This window comes from Anneissia japonica, unplaced genomic scaffold (assembly GCF_011630105.1).
Source record: "Anneissia japonica isolate Jap-2015-1 unplaced genomic scaffold, ASM1163010v1 scaffold287709_len1912824_cov184, whole genome shotgun sequence".
NCBI classification, from domain to species: Eukaryota; Metazoa; Echinodermata; class Crinoidea; order Comatulida; family Comatulidae; genus Anneissia; species Anneissia japonica.
The window spans coordinates 914478-939147 of NW_022751466.1; the positions used below are offsets into that span (position 1 = coordinate 914478).

Below are 24670 nucleotides of genomic sequence, written 5' to 3' on the forward strand. Positions count from 1 at the left end.
AAACCTACCTCTTCTGTGCTTATTTTACCCATATATATGTAGTTTATTGGATTTTGGCGGCCATTTTGAAAAAAGCGCCCTCACGCGAAAGTTCTCAGGTTACGCCTCTTTTACCTCACATATTCTGACTCCCCATAAAAAACTGGTCCAGAAAAACCATATGAGAATTTCTACCTCTCCAAGTGGCACCTATCTCAATTATAGCCTGGTCTAGACCAGAAACATGATTTCAGTGAACTGGATTGGGCATTCTGGGTTTCGGCAAACTGAGTTTCTGCAAACTGGGGATTTCATGATTTCAGTGAACAACTGGATTCGGCAAACTGGATTTCGACAAACTGGTTGGATACCTTCTTGAATACTATTGCTATCGGCGAGAATGCATCCTTGTCAATGAAAGAGATTTTGTATTAGTTCCAGATCTTCATAGCAGCCAGGAAAATCAGACTCGAAAGTTGTCCTGCATGCAATGCATGCTTTAAGGAATTACAACCAATACATAAATATCAACCGTTCCATTCTGGAGACATCGATACTGCAGTCGTTGCTACTGTATATCTTATTTTATGACATTCTAGACACAAACACTGGCAAATACCGAAAGTTGTTCAAATTAAGTGGCATTAACTTTCACCAGCAAAGAAATCATCCCTTATTAGATCTCGTGCTTCTGTGGTCAAAGGCAAAGTTTTGTTGACACTTTCTGATAACTTTAAAGTTTTAGATGTTCTGTCACAAAAGATATCTAAATAACTTGAAGACTGCGCATGGAGTTAAGGGGAAAAGTGTAAATCGAGCAAGATGTGAAATTTTCAATAGAGGCAACAAGATCACAGACATATCATTGCTACCACCATGTTTGCAAGCAGACCCTTGAGCACTTGAGCAAATTTAATCGCTAAAGAATGCAAATTAAGCCGACGTAAATAATTTGGTCAGTAAAAATAGTATTCACAACAGATGGAATGATCGAATGAAGCAAAAAATGATTGAGACAGTGATGCACATGGACGTCCAAGAACTGTTTATAATAAAGACGAGGACTTTCAGATTGCAGTGATATTAGCAATACATGAAGATTATTGCTCAACATAGGGTTACACAGTAAAGGACAATTATGTAATAAATGAATTAATGCCTTTATACATGAAAATTATGGTAGTTACTTGTGTGGTCCTCTGGAATACCTTGTGGGATAATGAAAAACAACCGTAAGGAAGCTGGATTGTTTTTTAGGATTCTGGTGATATTTTCCATTTCTCAAAACAGAAAAGGGCTAATATAAGGGGGCATTTTTACTTACATTTCCAAAAATGAGTTAGCCTACCACCCTAAAATATGTTATTTTGGGTTTAAAAAGTCAGCAGTTATTTCATTATGTTTTGTAAATTAAACAAATTCATTTAGGGTATTTAAGCTGCTTAAATTGTTATTTAATTTTGGCGGTCATTTTAAAAAGCGCCCTCAATTGCCTCCCGAAATCTTCACATTAATAACTTTAGATAATTAATACTTTACTCCTATCATTAAATATTCAAAAGTTGGTCAAACCTACCTTTTCTGTGCTTATTTTACCCATATATATGTAGTTTATTGGATTTTGGCGGCCATTTTGAAAAAAGCGCCCTCACGCAAAAGTTCTCAGGTTACGCCTCTTTTACCTCACATATTCTGATTCCCCATAAAAAAACTGGTCTAGAAAAACCATATGAGAATTTCTACCTCTCCAAATGGCACCTATCTCAATTATAGCCTGGTCTACTACTATAGTAATGATTTTTGTTTGTATTTATAAAAATAAAAAATAATTAACAATTAAATATGTTGACATCGGGAGCATGATTCAGATAACGATAGTAATAGTAAACAGACGATTATCTAGAATTTGACATAGTTAACTTCGTAAGTTCATGAGGGTGATAATCAGAGCAGGCCTGAAAAATATTATAACAATTTTAAAAACTTAAAAAAAAAAATCTGTTCATTATATGGTGTTAATTGGCTTATTATTTATCATTTAATTACTGTAATATTGTTTACACTTATACTGCCCCACCATGCCAAAAGGAAGTAACTGACAATTTTTCAAAAACGAGTTTTTTTAGTCGCTATCAAAGAACTAATAATTTGAAACATATTGATATATTTGATTATGTTCAAATCCCACTCATTAAGTAATTAGCAACACAAAAAGGAAGTAAGAGACTAAAAATACAGTAAAAACCACCAGAAAATGAAGCAGGAAACAAAATCAACATGCTTTATATATTTCTTAATCAAAGCAATGCAAACATCATTGCTTCCTTTCTAATACCGGTATTAGAAAAAGCTTGATTGATGATGAATAATAGGTCTACGAATATAAGTGTAAACAATATTACAGTAATTAAATGATAATAAATAATAAGCCAATTAACACCATATACGGTAATGAACAGATTTTCCTTTAAAGAAAAAATAAAAATTATAAAATAAAATAAAATTAAAATTAAATTATTTTGTTATAATGTTTTTTAGGCCTGCTCTCATTATCACCCTCATGAACTTACGAAGTTAACTATGTTAAATTCTAGATAATCGTCTGTTTACTATTGAGTCATTCCATATGAATCCAACACACTTTTTTTGCCCGACCCCTTTCAAATAGCCCAATATTTTGCACGTTGGGGGTTCTAACAGTGAAATTTTTGGCTCCGCGCCAGCATCTGGCGAATTTTCACGAGATTTGGCTAAAAAACTCATCTCTGACAAACAACTGCTGATATCTCTCTTAAAACTCAACGTATTGAAGAAATTCTGGTACCGTTGGATAGAGAAGAAGATTCTCTTTCCAATGATAAAAGGGCGGAACATTTTTTTTGGCGGCCATTTTGAAAATATGTTCCGCCCTTTTTCTGGAGGTTTTCCCTCGCTCAATTTCTTATTTATACCCTAGTGATGCTAAATCAGCAGTAAAACCTTAATCCCAGAAATATGGTCACGGGGCCCCTGATTTTCACTATACTATGGTGCCAATTTTTATAGAATCCATCAGCAGATTTCCTGGAAACTCAGTGAAACTATCAATACCTAGGCACAAAATGTAGTCTAGAGCTAATATATTTCATTTGCCCACAATGAAAATTTAGGGGCATCATGTGGGCTAAGTGTCCTAACTGAGGTGTGAATTTTCCAAAAATCGAGATATATACTTTTGTGATATTTTGGGTCAAAGGTCAAGGTCACGTGACTTGACCTATATAATTCTCACTAGTCCGGACATCATCAAGTTGAGTTTTAAGAGAGATATAAGCAGTTGTCTGTCAGAGATGAGTTTTTTAGCCAAATCTCATGAAAATTTCAAATTGCTCTAAACTCATCAGAAAATGTTGGCGCGGAGCCTAAAATTTCACTGTGGAGTTATCTCAGGTAGAACCCACAACATGCAAAATATTGGGCGATTTGAAGGGGGTCGGGCAAAAAAGTGTGTTGGATTCATATGGAATGACTCTATTACTATCGTTATCTGAATCATGCTCCCGATGTCAACATATTTAATTGTTAATTATTTTTATAAATACAAACAAAAATCATTACTATAGTAGTTGTCATTTTCTATGTAATTAATCGTCCTGTTCACATCGGTACAACGGTACATATATAATTTTAGGAAAAACTCCGAATGCCTTGCAATTATGTAAAAAATTAAAATCCTATTCGGCTTTGTTCAAACGAAGAGTAATCTTTTCATATTTTCTTAATAAAGAAACTGGTAATCTTCTTGAACTGAAATCCTTGATAATTGAACCAAATGGACGTAAGTTGACAAAAAACACAACGCATTTTAAAAATAACACAAAAGATTTAATGGAAGACATGTTTCGGGTTACCTTCAACCCATCCTCAGTTAACAAAAAAACACAACAGAAATGAACCAAATACTTTTCATGTAGACTATATATATATATAGGTAATTATTATGCTGAATATTAAATAGATAGATTGATTTGTTTGACAATAAGTTTGACCAACTATAGTAAGTCTGAAATCTGGACTAAATGTAGCTAATTATTATTCTGAATATATAATTGAATACCATGATTTGTTTAACCAAAGGTTAGTAAAAATATTAAGTCTGTAATATGGACCAAGTGTAGCTAATTATTATGTAGAATATTAGGTATAATTAGGTATTAGGTATATTAGGTATATATATAATCATTGATTTGTTTGACAAAAGGTTGTGAAGCTATAGTTAAATGCAAGGTAACAAGTGCTTGCATAATAACTATTGCTTACGTGTATATTTAAATAAGCTTTAGAAATGAAACATTACCCCCACATATTCATAATCTATTTCCAAAACAACAGGCTGATATACATGACTATAATACTAGATTTGCTAAAAGTAACGTTTTATTTGAAAAATATACATCCTCTTCTAGAAAAAAAATCCATATTTTACACTAGTCCAAAATTATGGAATTCCTTAAAAACTTCCTTTAAATCCTTACCTAATCTCAACTCTTTTAAATATAATCTTAAAAAGTCTCTGGTCTCGGAGTATGGCCGGTAAGTCTCCTGGTCGGTCTGTCTGTCTGTCTGCACTTATTCTGTAATGTACTATTATTCTTAAGCTTTTGTTATGTATGTTAATATGTTCATGTGTGTGGAGAAATAAATTAAACAAACAAACAAACAAACATGTTTAATTTGCAAATTAAGATCAGGATTGTTCCATTTTATGTAAAGGGATTCTTTGATTTTCAATTTGATTTCATTGTTATCAATATTCAGTATAGAGAAACATTTCTTATCAGACAACCTTTTACATTTACTGTTTGCGTTAAGGTGTTTAAGTACGTGTGAATTTTTATCCTTTCCAAGATGTTCACCAATCCTCGTAATTAATCTACGGTCTGTATAGCCTATATAACTGGAATTACATTCAGTTATGTATTCTACATAATAATTAGCTACACTTGGTCTATATTACAGACTTACTATCGCTTTACTTTGGTTAATCAAATCATGGTATTCAATTATTATTCAGAATAATAATTAGCTACTTAGTCCAGATTTCAGACTTACTATAGCAAACAAATCAATCTATCTATTTAATATTCAGCATAATAATTACCTATATATATATAGTCTACATGAAAAGTATTTGGTTCATTTCTGTTGTGTTTTTTTGTTAACTGATGATGGGTTGAAGGTAACCCGAAACATGTCGTCCATTAAATCTTTTGTGTTATTTTTAAAATGCGTTGTATTTTTTGTCAACTTACGTCCATTTGGTTCTATTATCAAGGATTTCAGTTAAGAAGATTACCAGTTTATTAAGAAAATATGAAAAGATTACTCTTCGTTTGAACAAAGCCGAATTGGATTTTAATTTTTTACATATATAATTAAAATTTATAAAATTTACATTTTAATTATTTTTTTCGGTAAATAGACCTATAGAATATAGAACAAACTAGTAAATATATCCTCCTGTGTACAAAACATTTGATCCTACCGTAAAAATGTACATATTATTACAGTATCAAAAAATGCAATGCTTGAATTGAGGGCGTCATCAAATGAGGGCGTCATCAAATTGTATGGCGGGTCACTTCAAACGACATGTAAAAAAATCACAACTTTCTTTGTTTCTTATATTTTTTTGAGTTTTTCATTATCAAAACAACTTTTTTTATATGTGATACATAATAATATATTATAATACCGATACTAATTACCACATTTAATGCATTTATACATTTCTTTTTAAAACGAAGGTCAACGGCAGAAGCGTCGTATCATATAATTTGCCTCGTGACGTCATTTCTCGATGTAAACAATTCACGACGGTAGGTAGGCAAAATCTGCCTGTAAAAACTTGATTTTCTCCGTAAATCCCAACTTTCATGCGACGCAACATCGATATATGTTTACATAATATATAGAACCTATGGTGAGAATTTCGTTGACTACTAAGTCTATGCAACGGTTAAGGTGATATTTTACTGGACTTATTTATTATTATTATCTTTGATTATTTGATTACAAAGTCAAAGAGCAGAGCTCTACTAAAAATGTAGTACGTAAAATTACATTTTTAATAAGATTTTGCAATTATACAACTTCATTTATTTTTATAAAAATGTAGTACATAAAATAATCAAAATTCTAATTTTCAATTACACAACTTATACATCATGAACGGCAATACGAGCAAATCAACTGACAAGAATGTGGGATGAATATCTGGTATCCGGTACAAGCCGACTACATTCACTGAGAGACGCGCTTGGCGTTCCATAGAATTTACCGGCGGCTCAACTTCTTGTCGACGGCTCAACCGGGTCATATGCCAGCTGCGGAAGCTCTGCCGGCCCGGTGTGTTATTCAGCATGGACAATCTTTCCGAACGAAGAAAGTAGGTTTTCTTTCGTTAGTGTTTATAGGCAAAGTAATTATTCAAAATTCGCTAGGCCTAAGAGTACATATATACTTCATATCATACTACTATCTAGGATAGCTAGAGGGCCAGGCTTAGGCTAAGCTAGCTAGGTGGCCTAGGCTAGGGGGTGGGGGCCTAATAAGGCTAGGCTAGGCCCGGGCCTACAGGCTACACAGTGTAGCAGGGAGTTGTTATAATGACTCTGAGTGTAGGTAGACCTAGGCCTAGCTACCTCTTTGGTAGTAGTAGGCCTAAGCCTAGCTAGAGTAAAGGCCCCAGTAGGTTGATAATGCATTTAGTACTTCACCCTACTAACCTTAATATCAACTCCAGTCTTGCAATGTTATAGGGCTTTATATTTGACTGGTTCATTTCATTGAGTACAAATTTTCGTTGAATATTATTTTCATTTGACTGGTTCGTAAAATAGGTCTAGACTTCATTGCCAACGAAAGTAACGTAACCAGAATGCGTTAATCAGTGTTAAGTTATCCACGTGACTAGAAAAAATATGTCCGATTGGTCACTAGTTTAGCAACAACATATTCGTTAATATGATTTAGATTAAATGTCAGAAAATAAAAATTATAATATTTACCCACATTGTTTAAAAAATAATTGTAGGCTCAGAATTCAAAAACTGGATGAAAACATTTTTTTTACGAAAAACCCTTACTTCCACAATTACACAATGATTTTGCAGCATGTATCGCGGTATCTATGCAGCCATTTTGTTTTGTTGAGCATTTACCAGTCTTCTATTCGACTGGTCGTCTTCGTTAAGTAGGATTTTACCACTGCGCAGATGGACGTCATTTAACGAAGAAAGACCAGTCGAAAATCAGCCATTGTTAAGGTTGGGTTAGGATAAAATACCAAAGTGCATTGGCACCCCCAGTAGTACGTTCGGCACACTGTAGTACTCTTTTTTTATGAGGCAGAAATTGCTTAAAAAACAAGAACAACATAAGAACAAATTGAGGCTGAGGTAAAATATCAATTGAGGTTTTATGGAAAAACAAAACTTTAATAAAAACCCCAATAAATCGAGGTAGTCACACATAAAATCTATTTTTTCGCTCTTTAAAAAATAAGTCCATAAAACAAGGTATAAAAAACATCTCGCCTGATGTATATATACACCGTACTTGCGCGAATAAGCGCCCGGGCGCTTAGAATATTTTTTGCTCTTTCTGAGGGGCGCTTATTCGTACAGGGCGCTTATGAAAACAGAGTGGAAATTGAGGGGCGCTTATGGAAATAGATGAAAATCGAGGGGTTCTTATGGGAAATTATTAAATTCAAGAGGCACTTTTTGAATGAAAAAAGATTATATAAGGACATTACGAATGGTGGTTAGGTGGAAAAGATAATCGTCCAGAGAACATGGCTTAGCCACATGACAGGAATGCGTGAATATTTACATAACATCAAAATAAACCAATGCAATTAGTGGTGGTAGGTGGTTAGCTTCTTGGCCATCGGCCGATTGAGGTTGGCAGGATGGCAGGATCATTGTATATTTTCTTGAAAACTCAGATGAGAATGTGCTAAGGGTCGGAAAAAGAAAAAGAGGAGAAGGCTTGGCATACTGTTGACAAACATGCCTATGCAAAAAGAGTAAATTTGGAACTGTCCACGGATCAGAGCTCTCATCTGTCCAAGAAATATCCTCATTTCGATATTGACCTAAGAAGAATGTATTTCCACTCTGCAGCTCAAATCATGCCAACAACCACAGTCGCAGGATTGATTGGATTATTGACTTATATTATTGAGGGGGCGCTTATTCAAACGGGGTGCTTATTCGCACGAGTACGGTACTGTAAAAGATTCACATTGCAGTTGACAACCGGTGCATATAGATTGACATTAATTTACCATTTTCACAGAAATTTATTATTAACAGTTCAATTCAACGAATTATCCAACTGATAGGGAATTATCAAAATGATACCTACCCAAATGATACGCAATTACCCAAATAATATCCAAATAAACACCCAACACCCCAGTGATGGAATTAACCAAGTGTGTAGGCCTATAATTAACGTTTAAACCGTTCATATTTTTAACATTCAGTATTTATTTGTCAAAATTATTCGTAATGGTTTTTATAACTTGTTTAATCATTTGATAATGATAATAATAATAATAATAATAATAATAATAATAATAATAATAATAATAATAATAATAATAATAATAATAATAATACAGTACTTTTTCATATAATGATGTTTTTGTTTATTATGTGTTACTATATCATTCATTCGTTTTATCTGTTTTTAACGTCATAGAATATTTGTAGGGCCTGCTCAAATGGTAATATTGTTGGTTGAATTTTCTTGTTTTTTCTGTTTCAAACAAATATTTTAATATACAGGAAAGCAGACTTAACAACACTCCTGAAAACATTAGAGGAATTTTGGCATCAAGGTATGGTGACAGAAAATGAGAATGTCTTGATTAAGAAGTGTGCACTGAAGACAGGTCTGAATGACATTATGGTGAAGGTACTTCTTAACCTGTCCATAAATTACTTTTTTTATCCTGTCCGCCGGGTTTGTATGCATCATTACTGGTACTGGTACTGGTACGGGCATTTATAATGCACCTCTTCCTTGCGGTTATAAAGCGCAGTTCCCTTCCCTGGTCATTGGGTCCACATTCTAAGTGTTGCTGCTGGTAATCAGCGCAGGAGCAGGCAACCCCACCAGGTACCCATTTATACTCCTGGGTGGGGAGAAGCAATGCAGATAAAGTGTCTTGCTCAAGGACACAAGTGAAATGCACAGCAAGGGATTGAAACCCCAGCCTCAAGGTTTGGAAACCAAACCGTTTCTGCTGCGCCAAACCGCTTCTACATTGAATTCCTTGAAAGTCCTGCAAAAACAAATGTGCATTTTTCAGTACATTACAGTACTGGAAAATTGTAAACCTTGAATGTCCTGGAAATTTGATCGTGGTATCCTTTCACCAATATACTCTAGTGTACTCCAACATTGCTAACAACAGCAGCAAAGTAGTCTCAGTAGCCTGGTTTTCTGAAATTATTAATAATATTTTAGTTAAAAACCCAGTAAACATCCATTAATATTCCATTTTACAAGTGACTTTTGCCCTTTGCATCATCCTCAGTAATAATGTCGAAAAAGTCTAATTGCGTACGTTTTTCAAAGTGAAATGTATATTTTCTTAATAATAATATCAGGTTTGTTGTATTTATTTGTTGACAATTCAATCTTTTCCATTTCCGCTATAATAATAACTATTAATTCAGTTTCATATTGTACTTATATGCACTGATGGTGTTCCATACTATACTTTACCTGGCTTTTTCTAAATAAAATATTATTTTATTTAGTAATTGTCATTATATAAACAAGAATTAAATTCTATATCATTTTATATAGAATTGGATCCACTTCCAAAATTCTGCTCAGAAACCAGTGACGCACAATAGGATGAATAATGATAAGTCAGAAAGACTGGTGTTCTCAATTTGTAAACAAGGTACGTTCTTTAATTGTTAGTTTTATTCATTGCATTTTTAACTTTTTCCATTTAAATTTAACATTCAAACCAAGTTTCACACTTTAAATCACCTGCTGACTGCTGTAGTACTCTTCTTTTAATTACAAATAAAGATGTTTCTTGTAAGTTGGACACACGTTCACCGCAAAGGCCGACCGTTTGTACGGCCAGTGAATCAATCTTAGACCGCGCATATTACCAACGAATTCTTACTGTGATTATAGATAAAAACATTTCCAAAACTAGTGATCCTTTCATGGTGTTACATTTGGAGATATGTTGTGTAAATAATAGCGGTAGCAGTCACCTGATTTTCTTGTGCCTGTGCAATGGCAGATCTACAAATTTTACATAGAAGGGATCCCAGGGAAGCTTTAGACTACCTCGGCCCAACTATAGTTGGGACTAAGGTACAGTATGCAAAATTATGATTATGTCTCCTCTAGTTGGCTGGAAATGGCACTCTCAGACTGAAATTTGAACATAATATTTTTTTTTCTCAATTTCTTTTATAATTTTATAGGTCTTAGCAGAGAACTTTTAAGAAAGGGAGTTCAAGAACTCTTCAACTCAAAATATGGTAAATAAAAATTACAAAATACTGTTGGTGCACACTGGACAACATTATATTACACCAGTATATGATAAGGCAAGGCTTTTCTTTAAACCTTGTTCAGCGAACCCACTGCTGCGGCCAGCGAATAAAAATGATTTCATTTTATTTTTGGCCAATGAGCGCTGCCATGGAAAAATGGAAACTTCAGAAAAAAAATTAAATGTTTATATATTTTGATTACACCTGCCACTGCCTTTAAATCTCCCAAAATAAGTTGTATATTTCTTCTAAATTATGTAAATTTAAAGTATTTAACCATCCCATTACTATAGTGTTTACATTCAACAATAACACTTTGTTTCTCATCTATCTAGATGTTCTTTTCTAAATAAGAAAAAAAAAATTATTTTTTTCGCCCTCCTCTGACGATTTATTTTTTAAAAAATCGTATTAAAACAAATCAAGGTATAAAAAAAGTCTTGCCTAATCCTCTCATTGTGAGTGTGAAGTGTCAAAGTTTTTAAAGAAAACAAAAGTTATGGAAGGTTTCTGGATAGAGAAACAGTTGTGAAGTGAAATTGTTAACACACTTTTGTGAAGTTAGGGAGTTCATTAACAAAGATGTGTGAACATTAGGATTATTATAATGTTACTAAAGTAAATCAGCATAGACTTTGACTATAAATATTTGTAATATTACTGCAGAGCAATCAAGTGGGAATAAGAGGATGTCCTACAAGAAAGTTGCTGCAGGACTCATTAGCAGCAGGGGTCTCCCAGAAGGATGTGTACTGAAACAACCATCACAGTATGCTCTAAGTGAACTTTTGGCACTCCTTTCATGTAGCAAGGAATTAAAAATCTTTGGTAAGTATATAAATTTTAATTATCTATCAAACTTTACATTTATTTGCAGTAATCATTCCAGTGAGGTTAATATAGTATAATTGCTGCATTCTAAAAAAACATGGCGAAGAGTAAATTACAGTATGAAACAATATTTTATTTTATTTTATTCTGGTATAGGATTAGCAATCTGCAGCCAATGGCTGAATTTGATTACTTTACATTAAAAAACATATATATATATATATATAATAGGGGGGTTTTTGTACATTGAATATTAATGTACATTATTATTATAACTAGTTGCACTGCATGAAGGCGGGCACACACTGTCGGGTAACAAATTCATCTCCGCTCTGTGAGAGCGTTTTGATAACGCAACGTTTTCTGCTGGCAGACCAAGGGGAGCATTGTCAGAAACAATCTGTTGTGTGTGCCTAGTGACATCGTTTACTCCTGAGAATCATGTTGCCAACGACCATTGGTTCAGTGTGCAGTATGTCCCGCTGAAGGTTTTTTCTACTGAAGTCATAGCATTTCGCAGTATCAAGACTTGTCACTGTGTTCACGTTTGCATTGCAAAGAAGCTTGTATTATTAGTGTATTATGTACAGCACCATACTATTCATTGCTATAGTCATGTGAAAATTGACTTAAATTTTAATATTATTTTTGTCAGATACATCAAACAGCCATTATGCTAATGGAGAATCAAATGATGAAATTGATGAACAATGTAAGTTACATTTGTTTTATATTTTATTCTGTAGTGATTAGAAAGTATAAAATATATTTGCAGAGTATAAAGTTCATTGGATGTGTGCGTTAGGGCAGATCCATTTATATAATACTCTGTAGGTATCAGCGAGATGAACAGGAATTTTTTTTATACCAGTTTTCTACATTTGCTCTTTTAGCCTACAGAATATTTAATCCTGTTGCATGGTACATTGCTTAATAATTAATTAAAACATTTCTGATTCTTCAGGGATCAGAGATTAACATAGGCAACCAAATCTCAGGGCAACCCTAACCTGACACATACTCTACATCCTTCACTGAATAGTTACATTGCCCAAACTCATATCAAATACTAATAAAAAATATTGTTAATGCCTTTATAATATTTTCTTTATTTGTTTCAGCTCCATCTGCATTGGAAGATGTTTCAGTAAATGAAATACCAAGTGATGATGATGATGATGATGATGAACTGCATCAGCAGTGTAAGTGTTACCAAAGTTAAACGAAAAGTTTACCAATATAAAATAATTTGAGAACTGCAGTGGCGGATTGTTCGGTATTTGTGGTCCCAAATTAACAAATGCCTTTTATCTTTATTATTCTAGTTAGAGACCAAAGCTGCTAAAGACCACAAAAACCCCAGGCCTAAAAGTGGTCTTTAATTGGAGGGTGTATAGGAAAAATTTTATTCTGGAAGTGCCATTTCTGGCCATCTAGACGTGCCATAATCACAAATTTTCTTACTTCAGCCCCAACCATGGTGGGACTGAGGTGATGATCTTCCCTCTGTAAAAGTACCATCCTGGGCCCCCTCTTTTTTTGAATTCCTGAACCCACCACTGAACTGTTTTCATATACTGTAACCAGATACATAAACTCCCATGCGCACTTGTGATACAGTTATGTGTATAGTTATAGTGGTGAAGGATGTGTTTTTGTTAAGTTCTTTCTGGTTTTACTCAGCCATGGTAAAGCGAGTTGCAAATTTGAGCCATACATATTTATTTCATACAACTGATAATAACCATTTTTTTGTGTTAATTTTTATTTATTAAACCCTATTTGTTGGAAGTAAGATAAACACTAAACATCTTTTGGTAATGATATATAAGTCTACTTAACCATTTTTTTTTATATATAATAGTTTGTCTTTTATTTTTTATTTTTTTTTTTTTGTAATAGGTCTTAAAGAAAGAAATCCATGGGATAACCCAGAAGTTCTGAGACAGAAAGTTCAAGAACTACTTAATGCTAAATATGGTAAATGTGATTACAAAATATTTATAAAAAATGTGTTGTCTGTGATGAATTTAAAAGTATGGAAATATAATACTTTAATATGTTTCAATTTTAGTCACGGTAAAAGTGGCCATCCTAAATAATTGTAGGCCATCCAAAAGTCGGCCGAACGGCTCGCTGGCTAAGCCTATGATGTTAACAGACATAAAAATAATGCATGCTGAATATGTTGCAGAGCAATCAAGTGGGAATAAGAGAATATCATACAAGAAAGTTGCTGCAGGACTAATTAGCAGCAAGGGTCTCCCAAAAGGATGTGTACTGAAAAAACCAGGGAATTATGGGCTGTTGGACAAAATGGCAATCCTGTCATCTAGTAAAGAAATAGAAATCTTTGGTAAGTATATTTATATTAATCAAATTCAAAAATCGGGTGGGCTAGCTGTCGCGGACATCTGGCCTAGCCATTGGCAGTAATATTGTAACTGGGTAATTCCATGTCAAAACAACCAAAAAAAAAACATCAATCTCTCGGATTCCGTTTAAATTTTAGTATGTTGTTGGAACCCATGAGAACCGATCGGAAATGAAAAATTTCTGATCTAGGCCCCTTAATTAGTGAGATACGTGCTAATTAACTTTGAGCTGATTAGTGATACCTTGTACGTTTAACTAGCCATATCTATTAAAGTATAGCACCAATCAAAGATTGTTCATTTCTGATTGTTTCTAATGGGTCCCAACAACATACTAAAAACAAAAATCCAAGAGATTAACGTTTTTTTTTTGGTTGATTTGACAAGGAATTACCATATTTTGGTTGTGTGCTCATGTTGTTATTTTAATTTTTTAGCTATTTTTTATGTTGTTGGTTATTGTTGAAAAGAGACTTATATTTTGTACTAGAGTAGGCCTATAATTTATCTTTTCATTATTAGGTTATTTTATTTTTCAACTATTTTGTTTATATTTTATTTAATTTTTATATTTAATTATTTATTTGGTTTAAGTTAGTTTACTGCTATTTGTTAAGTGCAAAGAATTCTATTGTACACTATAGTATAAGTCCATCTATTAATATTATCATTTTAGATGGCAATTCCATAAAGTTTATTCAATTAGAATTTCAGATGTATCACTTGCCATGCAATTATTGCTAAATAATATGAAACGAGAATCTGTAATTGAAGTTTTAATTTTCATTATCAGATACACCAGACAAGAATAATGCAAATGGAAAGTCAAATGATGAAATTGATGAACAGTGTAAGTGCCATTGTTTTGTTTTAACTGTAGTATAGGAAGTATAAAAATGTGTTTTTTTACCCTCAGCTTTGATAATTTTGCATGCTTTTGATCATTTTCAAACTTGATGCAATCAGGATTGGCACCAGCTGGAAGGGTGGATCGGAGTGGAGAAAAACTCTCTACATATTATTTACAAAAAAAAAATTAAGTGCAAACAGCCTGCATAATTTTATTTTCGGTCAAGTATGTATATGGTGTAAACAATTATTACCGTAGTTCCCTGGGTATAATCCCAACCCCCCATGAACACAAAATTGGCCCGATTTTGTGGGGTGGGATATACCTGGGGATTCCCGTGTGCATGAACAGAATGAAAATGACTATCATTTTGCATTAGATCAACTGCATTAACATTCAATGGCCTATCCAAAACTATATTCCAGTGAAGAAATCAGAAGCATTAGAACAACTGCATTAACATTTAATGGCCTATCCAAAACTATATTCTGGTGAAGAAATCAGAGTTGAATATCAAAGGGAAGGGAACACCCTAATTAGTAGGCCTAAGCCCCTAGATAGAGGCACCATATCTTGGTCTTACCTCGAGCTAGACCAGACTTTGCCTAAAGTGACTTTCTTGACGTCGTAGGTTATTTTTTGCCCAGCAACAGCCAATCCAACCAATCACCCATCGCATGTGAAGACTGCCCACTTGTAATGCATGATGTAACAAGTTATTTTAGCAGCGAGAGTCTGTGTAGAACATGTGTTTATGCTGTGAATTAACGATTCGATCAGCCCACTGAGCAGGTCTCTTTAGGGATGAACCACGATGTTGTCTATTTTAGCCGCAGCTGTGGAACACATGAGTCTTCACACTGTAAATTAAAAGTCCGATCAGCCTACTGGGCATGTCTCTTTAAAGACGGGCCGCAGTGTTGCCTATTTTTAACCGCAGCTAGTGAGCTTGTTTATTTTAGCGAGAGTAGACAACAAGAATTTACAAGAATGGGCTTTGTATTCAACTTTACGGCGACGAGTTTCTGGTCTAATTAATTGAAAGATTTTTAGGTCTGCAAAATTCGGAGCCAAATCCTTATATTTTGTGAGCATTTGTTAAATTTGCTGAACTAGACCTAGGCCTACTCACCTAAATTATGCACTAGGACTTTGCCCGGGAAAATGCCTGTAGGTGGAGTTGGGCGTAAATCAGGGATGGGATTATACATGAGGAGCTATGGTAATCGTTTCTTTATTTGTTTTATACATGAATAATGCCATTTTATAACCACCAATTTTTTTCATATAATAGATCTTGAAAAACCACAAAATAGCTGGGAACCTTTAAGGAAGGAAGTTCAAGGACTTTTTAACTCAAAATATGGTAAATAAGATTAAAAAATACTTAATGGCATTACCTTACACAGTGGACATATTGTACATTATTATGCACAAATCCTGTTATTGTTAGTGTTCAATTTCAAATTTTCAAAAACAAAATATTTAACGTTTCTAGATAATGTTGAAGGTAAACACTGTAATTGTTGAAGTTACAGAGTTCATTAATAAAGATGTGTAAACATTAGTAGTTACTAATATTACTAAAATAATCAGCATTGATTTTGTTTATATTTTTCAGAGCAATCAAGTGGGAATAAGAGGATATCCTACAAGGATGTTGCTGCAGGACTCATTAGCAGCAGGGGTCTCCCAAAAGGGTGTGTACTAAAAAATCCATCATGTTATGGGCTTTTTGACAGTTTGGCAATACTCTCATGTAGTAAAAAAATAGAAATATTTGGTAAGTATAATTATTATATTTATTAATCAAACTTTACATTTAGTTGTGGTAATCAGTGTAATGAGTAGTATAAATGCTGCATTCCGTTGAACACAGCAAAGAGTAAATTATGAAACACTGTTAACATACAGTGTAAATGATGACTCCACTGCATGAAGCTGAGCACACACCATGTCGTAAGCAAAATCAACCTTCGCTTTCCATGAACACTTTAAGCTGTCGTTGACAGGCTGAGAGGATTGTCAATAATAATGATCCATTGCTCACGCCTTCTTGCCCTGTTTACTTCAGATAATCGTGTTGACCCACGACTGTTTGTGCAGTGTAATGTAATGTAATGTAAATTTGCTACAGCTCATAAACAAGGCCTCAATGTCCTGTGAGTAAAACAGAATTTAAAAGTTGAAAAAAAGATGTGAATCAAATGTGTAGTATGTTCGGCTTAAGGATTTCGCTACTCAAGTCAGTAACAGTCACAGATCATCATTTATATAGTACAGTTGAACTTGCCTAAGTCAAATCCAAAATGCCATTTAAATATTATTCGACTTAGATAAAATTTGACATGCAGATTGTTAATTAATGAAAAACACAACAATTTGGCATGTAGAGTAAGATCGACTTAGAAATTATTCGACTTGGAAAATTATTCGACTTAGGCACAGTCGACTTAGGCAAGTTTAACTGTACCAGCTACTCTCTGTCTGTAACGATATAGTTTTACGACTTTTACACCATGTTTACATTTGCATTGCAAAGAGGCAATCATGTTGGACTATCTGATTCTGAGTACATGTTTATGTACAGTACCATGGTTGCTAAATAATGTGAAATTAGAATAATGGAAGTTTCAATGATAATATTCATTTTTAATTTCAGATACACCAAACAGGTATATGGTATTAGAGAATCAAATGATGTAAATGATAAGCATTGTATGTTGCATTTGTTTTAATGTTTACTTTTATTTTTTAATTATTATCAGATACACCAAATGGGCATAATGCTAATGGAGAATCAAATGGTGAGATTAATGAACAATGCAAGTTGCATTTGTTTTATATTTTATTCTGTAGTATAAAAATTGAATGTTAATCTTGTATTATATCCTGTACAGTACTTTAAAAGAAATATCAGATGGTTACAGTATTTCTGGACATAATAATTATCTTTATTTAAATTAATACAGGTTGGTATTATGTCAACGGCCAGATAACTTATTTGAACATATTTTAATAAACAGCTGCTTTAAAAATCTACCCTTTTTTAACTGCAAGATTTTGCAATTGCAAATACACGAGTTTGCTGATTTTAGTCATTGAAATTATATTATGTGTAAGTTGACAAATGCTTGCGGTTCACCACATTTAGCATGATTTAGCACAGAAGGAAATGTGTAATATTATAATAATAATTTCCACCAATATATTCCCTCAAGAGTTTGTTGTTTAAAACCGTTTTCTACATCTGCGTTAGCCTACAAGTTTTGTTAAATCTTAGGATTGCATGAACATTCTTAATAAATGACAGAATCATCTAATCAAGGATATACTAAAGGAAATAAGTGGTAGCCATAGGCAACCAAAGCTCACAGTATATGTGACTTTTTTTAACCCTAACTTGACATACAAATTCTGCAATGAAAAGTTCCATTGCTCAAACTCATATATAATACTAATTAAATAATATTTTTAATGCCTTATTAATATTTCCTTAATTTGTTTCAGCTCCATCTGCATTGGAAACTGTTTCAAGTAATGAAATTCCAATTGATGGTGGTGATGAAGGACATAAGGAGTGTAAGTGGTAGTAACAGGCCTGGACTCACCTGTTGTCCGGTGCACAAATAAGTCATCTGATCAAAAATTTAAAAATTATTAATTTGACTAACCAAATAATAATGTTGTTTTGAGTGCCGCCAGCCCATTTAGAAATTATGGTCCAAAAGCACATTTTGGACCATAGAAGCCATAAAAACTTCCCATGAACCCTACCATGGATTTTTTTTATTCTGTGTCGAACCTAGTGGAACCCAGGAGCTTTCTATGCAAAGTAAATTACATTGCACAATCTAATTAATCACTTTTTTTTTTTATAAAAAACCAAAATATGATGATTTGTATTTCTTTTCTGTAATAGGTCTTGAAGAAAGTAATCCACAGTATAAAAAAGATGTTAGAAAGAAAGTTCAAGAACTTTTTAACTCTAAATATGGTAATGTGATTACAAAATACTAAAAAAATATGTGCTTTCTGTGATGAATTTAAAAACAAGGAAATATATTATTTTAATATTTTTCTTACTTTTTATGTGCATATTAGCTTTCAATGAAAATTTATAAAGGGAGAAATACGTCTGAATATTGTCCTGGATTCAGTCTCTAATCTGAGGATTAGCTGTGAGATTGAAGATTGTGTTAGGTGGTAATTTAAAGTTATCTTGAATTAGAAAGGTTTTGGAATGAGAAAGGTCTTAATTTGGAGGCTGCACTGTAATATATTCAAGGATTCTGTAAATCATTGCTTTCATCATTACTGGAAGTTAATTACTCATTTATCTTTCAAATGAGCAATTACAATCTTTTAATTGACATCTTGAGGGGGTTTTTTTTCTATATTTCACCACAGACAGTATAGGGCTTATCTTTAAAACACTTATATAATAGGCTACTTTATTATTTATTAATAATGAATGCTATAAAATTTATAAAGCATATTGAAGTTGAAACATATCTTGCCACTGTTGCTGGAAGAGAAATTTGAGCAGGTGCAGAAAAAAATAGATATGAGAAATAATGTATTGTTTGGGTTGTGTACAAAAATTAATTTCTTAAGATTAGATTCTGTATTTGCTAATCGGAATAAGAAAAACAAAATGCTTACAGTACCTGTTAACCGGCACACATAATTTCTTTACATGGCATTCTGATTTTATTGCAGAGCAATCAAGTGGGAATAAGAGAATATCGTACAAGAAAGTTGCTGCAGGGCTCATTAGCAGCAGGGGTTTCCCAGAAGGATGTGTACTGAAAAAACCATCGTGTTACGGGTTGTTTGATAAATTGGCAATCCTTTCATGTAGTAAAGAAATAGAAATATTTGGTAAGTATATTAATTACATTTTATTAATAAAAGTGAAAATTCTGGTTGTTTTTACAATACAATACAGCATGTTACCAGTATCAGTAATACTAATCTGCAATATTTGGAATATCAGAGGCTTCCTGAATGAAACATGCTACAGAAAAGCTTGTTCGTGCACTCATTTCAAGACTGGTGTGGCACAAAAGTGGGTGGGCCATGCAGCTGGGGTCGGGTCTAGTGTCGCGGATACCTGGTCCAGCCATTGGGGAGTTACAGTATAAACTGTCGGGGGAAAATAATTAGAATCATTATCCTCTGATGAAGTCGGAGAAATCTGCACTAAGAGTGCCATTTTTGGGTATCTAGTGACATATCTTGTAGTTTTCATGTCAGCCCTAAACATGGTGGGGCAAAGGTGTGTGTGGGAAAGTGCTGGCACCACCGCTGATTGTACAATTACAATAGTGTCCTGTACAGACAATGATCAAAAAATGTTGCAATTGTCTTCTACACATCTCATCAAACTTATCCCAAACTCACTGATCATAATGACTGCACTTGAAAGATAGATTTGCCAGTGTAGCAGCGTTAGAGCTTCATGATTGTTCTTCATTGGTACAGTCTTTTCACCCGCTTATATTTTATTTTTTTATTACTTTATTTGGTTTAATTGTGTTGTTTGTTTTGTTATGTGTGAAGAATCCTATATTTTGTACTATAGTATAAATCCATCTATTGTTATCTGTCATCAAGTTTATTGAATTAGAATTATTTGAATATTTACCATTTTAAGATTTACCAAAAAATGCAGCATGGAAAGGAACTGGCCACCCTACCACTTAACGCTGAGGCTTAGTATGATGGGTTAACAGCTCATTCCCCTACAGTGTAGGTTCAGTAATGAATACAGGACTACCTTTAACATTTTCTTAGGTATTACGTGCCATGCAATTATTTGCTAAATAATATGAAAGAATTATCTGTAATGGAAGTTTAATTTTCATTATCAGATACACCAGACGGGTATAATGCAAATGGACAGTCAAATGATAAAATTGATGAACTGTGTAAGTTTTTTTCTGTTTTATTCAGTAGTGTTAGAAAGTATAAAAATATGTATTTATACCTCTTCAATTTGGTTAATTTTCCATTGCTTGGATAATTTTCAAACTTGATGCAAACAAAGACCATATACCAGAGAAATAAATGTAATTTTACTTATTATATAATATTAAATAATTAAATTTTTATTAACAAAATTTTGCATTTTCTAAAGTTTTTACATGCCATGGAATTATTGCTAAATAATATGAAACAAGAATCTGTAATTGAAGTTTGTCATTATCAGATACACCAGACGAAAACAATGCAAATGGAAAGTTAAATGATGAAATTGACGAACAGTGTAAGTTGCATTTTTTTTTGTTTTTACTGTAGTATTTGGAATGTATAAAAATGTATTTCTCTACCCTCTACTTGGTTAATTTTCTATTGCTTGGATCATTTTCAAATTTGGTGCAAGACCATGTAACAAAGATGTGTTTTAAGAAAAGTTAATACAATTCTACATATTTTTTAATATTACATAATTAAATTTTTATGTTAAGAAAATTTGCATTTTTTAAAGTGTTTCATTACACTGCCCATTAAACTTATGCTGGTATAAATAGTCTAAAAATCTACTGGCCCTCACAGAGCTGAGTTCTATAGAGTACTGCAGTGTTATGTCATGATACTGTGTGATACTACTTCATTGCTATCATTGCAAAAAGTGTTCAACCGGGCACCATTTTCTCCACTGACAAATCATTGATCCCTATTTCTAATGGAATTATTAAGATGTTTGAATGTTGTATATTATTTTTTTTTTGTAAATTTTAATTGATGATTAAATGTGTGTTCGATAACTAATATAGTGCGAGCTTTTGTGTTTTTAATACATTTTGATGGTAAAATAAAAGATTTTAAAATGCCTATTCCAGAAGTCATTCAGGCGTAATGAACGGTAACCACAGTCCGTTGACAACAGAGAGTGCCACCTGGCTTGGTACTCTATAGTGCAATGGTTAGAGCTCTGTGCTTCATAAGCACCACTACCACTATGGTCTCCTGGTATGAGCCTTTGTAGCAATAGTAATATGTTTTTGACTATGTTGATTTCCAATATTTTCCAGCTCTATCTGCCTTCGAAGATATTTCAGAAAATGACGAAGATCAGCAATGTAAGTTGGTAGCAGTGTCAATGACCATTTCATTTGTAAAAATATTTTTTAATATTATATGCAATAACCTGCATGGTAGTACATAGTGTATTTAATATCCTAACCATTGTGTGTATTCAGTTAATTTAAAATGACAAACATATTATAACATTTGTGTGCCTCTGTTAGTTCTGTTGTAAACAGGCATTTTATTGTATAATTTTTTTCTTAATTTATAACCTTCTATAAACCGTTTCAACCTACAGTAATTTGTCCGACCTCTATTTTTTAAGTTACCGTTTATGTAATAAAAACAGTCAATTTTTTTTATAAATCTTTTTTCATTTATACATATTTTCTTACATCCAGGGGAGTGCATTGATTTTTACAGCATTGATAGTCCGGAATCAGATGATGAAATCGTAAACAATGATTTGTCAAAACCGATGAACAATCTACAATCTCCAAAAACAAATGACCATGAAGAAAAAATAGAAACTGAAAGAGAAAGGTCGTCTTTTCTATGTGAACATTGTGGAGTTAAATTTGCTTACCGCAGCCGTTTTAGAATGCATATGATGAGACACACAGACGAAAGACCCTATGAATGTGAACATTGTGGAAAGACATTCATAAAGCGTTCCAAATTGAAAAGACATTTGAGAATGATACACATGAAAGAAGCGATGCACGAATGCGAATGCTGTGGTCCGAATTTGACACAGGTCTGCGATTTTGAAGAACATTTCCAGCCACACACAGAAGCACTGTATGTATGTGAATATTGTGAATACACGTTTAAGGAACGTTGCAGGTTAAGACAACATTTGATGATGCATACAGGAGAGAAGCCATACAAATGTGAACATTGTGGAAAGGAATTTAAAGAGATCCATGGTTTGACAATTCATTTGAAGACACATTCAGGAAAAACGCCATACGAATGTCAACATTGTGGAAAGAAATTTCGGGTAAATCAAAGTTTCCAAAAACATTTGAGAATGCATGCAGGACAACCACTGTTTATATGTGAACATTGTGGAAAAAAGTTTAAACACCGTAACAGTTTTATGCGACATTTGATGATACATACAGGAGAGAAACCATTTGATTGTGGACATTGTGGACGAAGATTTAAAGACCGCGGCACTCTGAAAAACCATTCGCGGATACACACAGGAGAAAAACCATTTAAATGCACACACTGTGCAAAGAAGTTTAGAAGCAGCGGCACTTTAAAGATGCATTTGGCAATACATACGGAAGAGACACCATACGAATGTACACATTGTTACAAGAAATTTAAAAGAAAAAACGATTTGAGGTCACATTTGCGAATGCACACGGGAGAGAGGCCATATAAATGTGAACATTGTGGAAAGATGTTTAAACACAATTGCAATATGAAAAGACACATGATCTCGCATACAGGAGAAAGGCCGTATGGATGCGAGCACTGTGGATGGAAATTTAAAGACCCAACTGATCTGCGAAGGCATTTGCGAATTCACACAGGGGAGACAGCTTACGAGTGTGAATATTGCTCGAAGAAGTTCAGATACTGTAGAACTTTTAAGTCGCATGTGAGAATGCATACAGGAGAAAGACTATACCAATGTGATTATTGTGACGAGAAGTTCAAGGATAGTAGGTGCTTGAAAAGACATTTGAGGACACGTCATGCAGAGACACAATGAATGTGAACATTTTGGAAATAAATTTAAAGACACTAGGCGATTGAAAAATAATTTTTTATTGATAATTACTATACCATTTAAATCTTGAAGAAAGTTTGATGATACTCATAGTGTCCGAGATGATTATGGAAGGCTTATCAAAATTCATACTTCTTTACTGTTGAATCCTAAAATCAACATAGGCTAAAGTTCTGTCTACACTATAACATTTTCTTTGATGACAAAATGTTGTATGCCTATATATAATCATGGTCCTGTACAGTATATGGTCATGATGTGAAAGAATTGATAGTCTGGACGGGGCTTTAGAAGCTTTTTTCAAGCTCTGTCCACACTATGGAATTAATATCTATGATTTGCTGAGAGATCATACTGTACACTTGACAGTACTGTGCATATCAAGCTATTGACATATATAACTGGTATTTTGGACAGAACTTAATGCATTATAAGTTAATTAGATTTGACCATCAAGTAGATCCTTATTAAGCTTCTGTCCACACCCAAATTATATGTGATGTGCCCATATATGGGCATGATGTTTTCATATTATACCCAAATATTGCCATATCATAATTGGTCCCATAAAATTTGATAGTGTGGACAGAATTTAAGCACCTTTTAGTAAGCTACACCTCTTGCTATTATGTTGAGTGTGGTATTTTATAAACTGAATAAAGCCAATAAATAGTTGAATTGTTAATGTTATTATTCTTATCTTATTTAATGATGATGTGAATGAGAAAATTATATAGCAGTTTGCAAGAGGTTTGGCCATTGTAAGTAGCCACAATTCCCCTTATTTTTTTTTCTTATTCTGGACAGCGCCACCAATGAGGAACCTGGAAAATTTGAACCTGGAGCCTATATAAGAGCAGCATATCGTTATAAATGAATTAAAAGAGACTGATGAAAACTAAGTAATGTTTTCCAATTTTAACTCACAATTTCCTTGTAGACCAGTAACAACTAAAGTGATATTTAAACTTGGAAACGACAGAGCAATGCGTGTACTGCATTAACGCATTGAACAAGATAGGCCCCTTCCCCATCCCTCCCAGTTTTTAGGTGATTTCAGAGATCGACTTTTTGAAAGGATTTAAAAAATGACTTAAGAATATTTTATCCAGTCTTTTGCCCCTTCAACCTAAGTGATCAAATTGATGTAGGCAAAGTTATGACGTAAATAAACGACTCCTCATGCAGTAAGCCAGCTCAAATTCCGTTGGAAACACTAATATCGCTTGTAATTAAACTACAAAATGACAGGGCTAACTTACAAAATAAA

The 24670-nt window shown here is 33.3% G+C and overlaps 1 protein-coding gene across 1 annotated transcript; it reads left to right on the forward strand.

The window, feature by feature from the left end:
* Positions 1-6386: 6386 nt before the first annotated feature.
* LOC117121661 (zinc finger protein 665-like) lies at positions 6387-24085 on the forward strand (the record flags this gene model as incomplete). The annotated part of the gene is given in 20 exon segments (XM_033266909.1): positions 6387-6406; positions 8817-8946; positions 9847-9946; positions 10491-10547; positions 11229-11390; positions 12049-12105; positions 12515-12595; positions 13296-13373; positions 13588-13749; positions 14562-14618; positions 15913-15984; positions 16240-16401; positions 17387-17425; positions 18129-18200; positions 18541-18615; positions 19341-19502; positions 20495-20551; positions 20833-20889; positions 21659-21706; positions 22055-24085. Coding segments are annotated over 20 exon segments (2976 nt in total), but the record flags the coding sequence as incomplete, so codon positions are not given.
* Between the last annotated feature and the right edge of the window lie 585 nt (positions 24086-24670).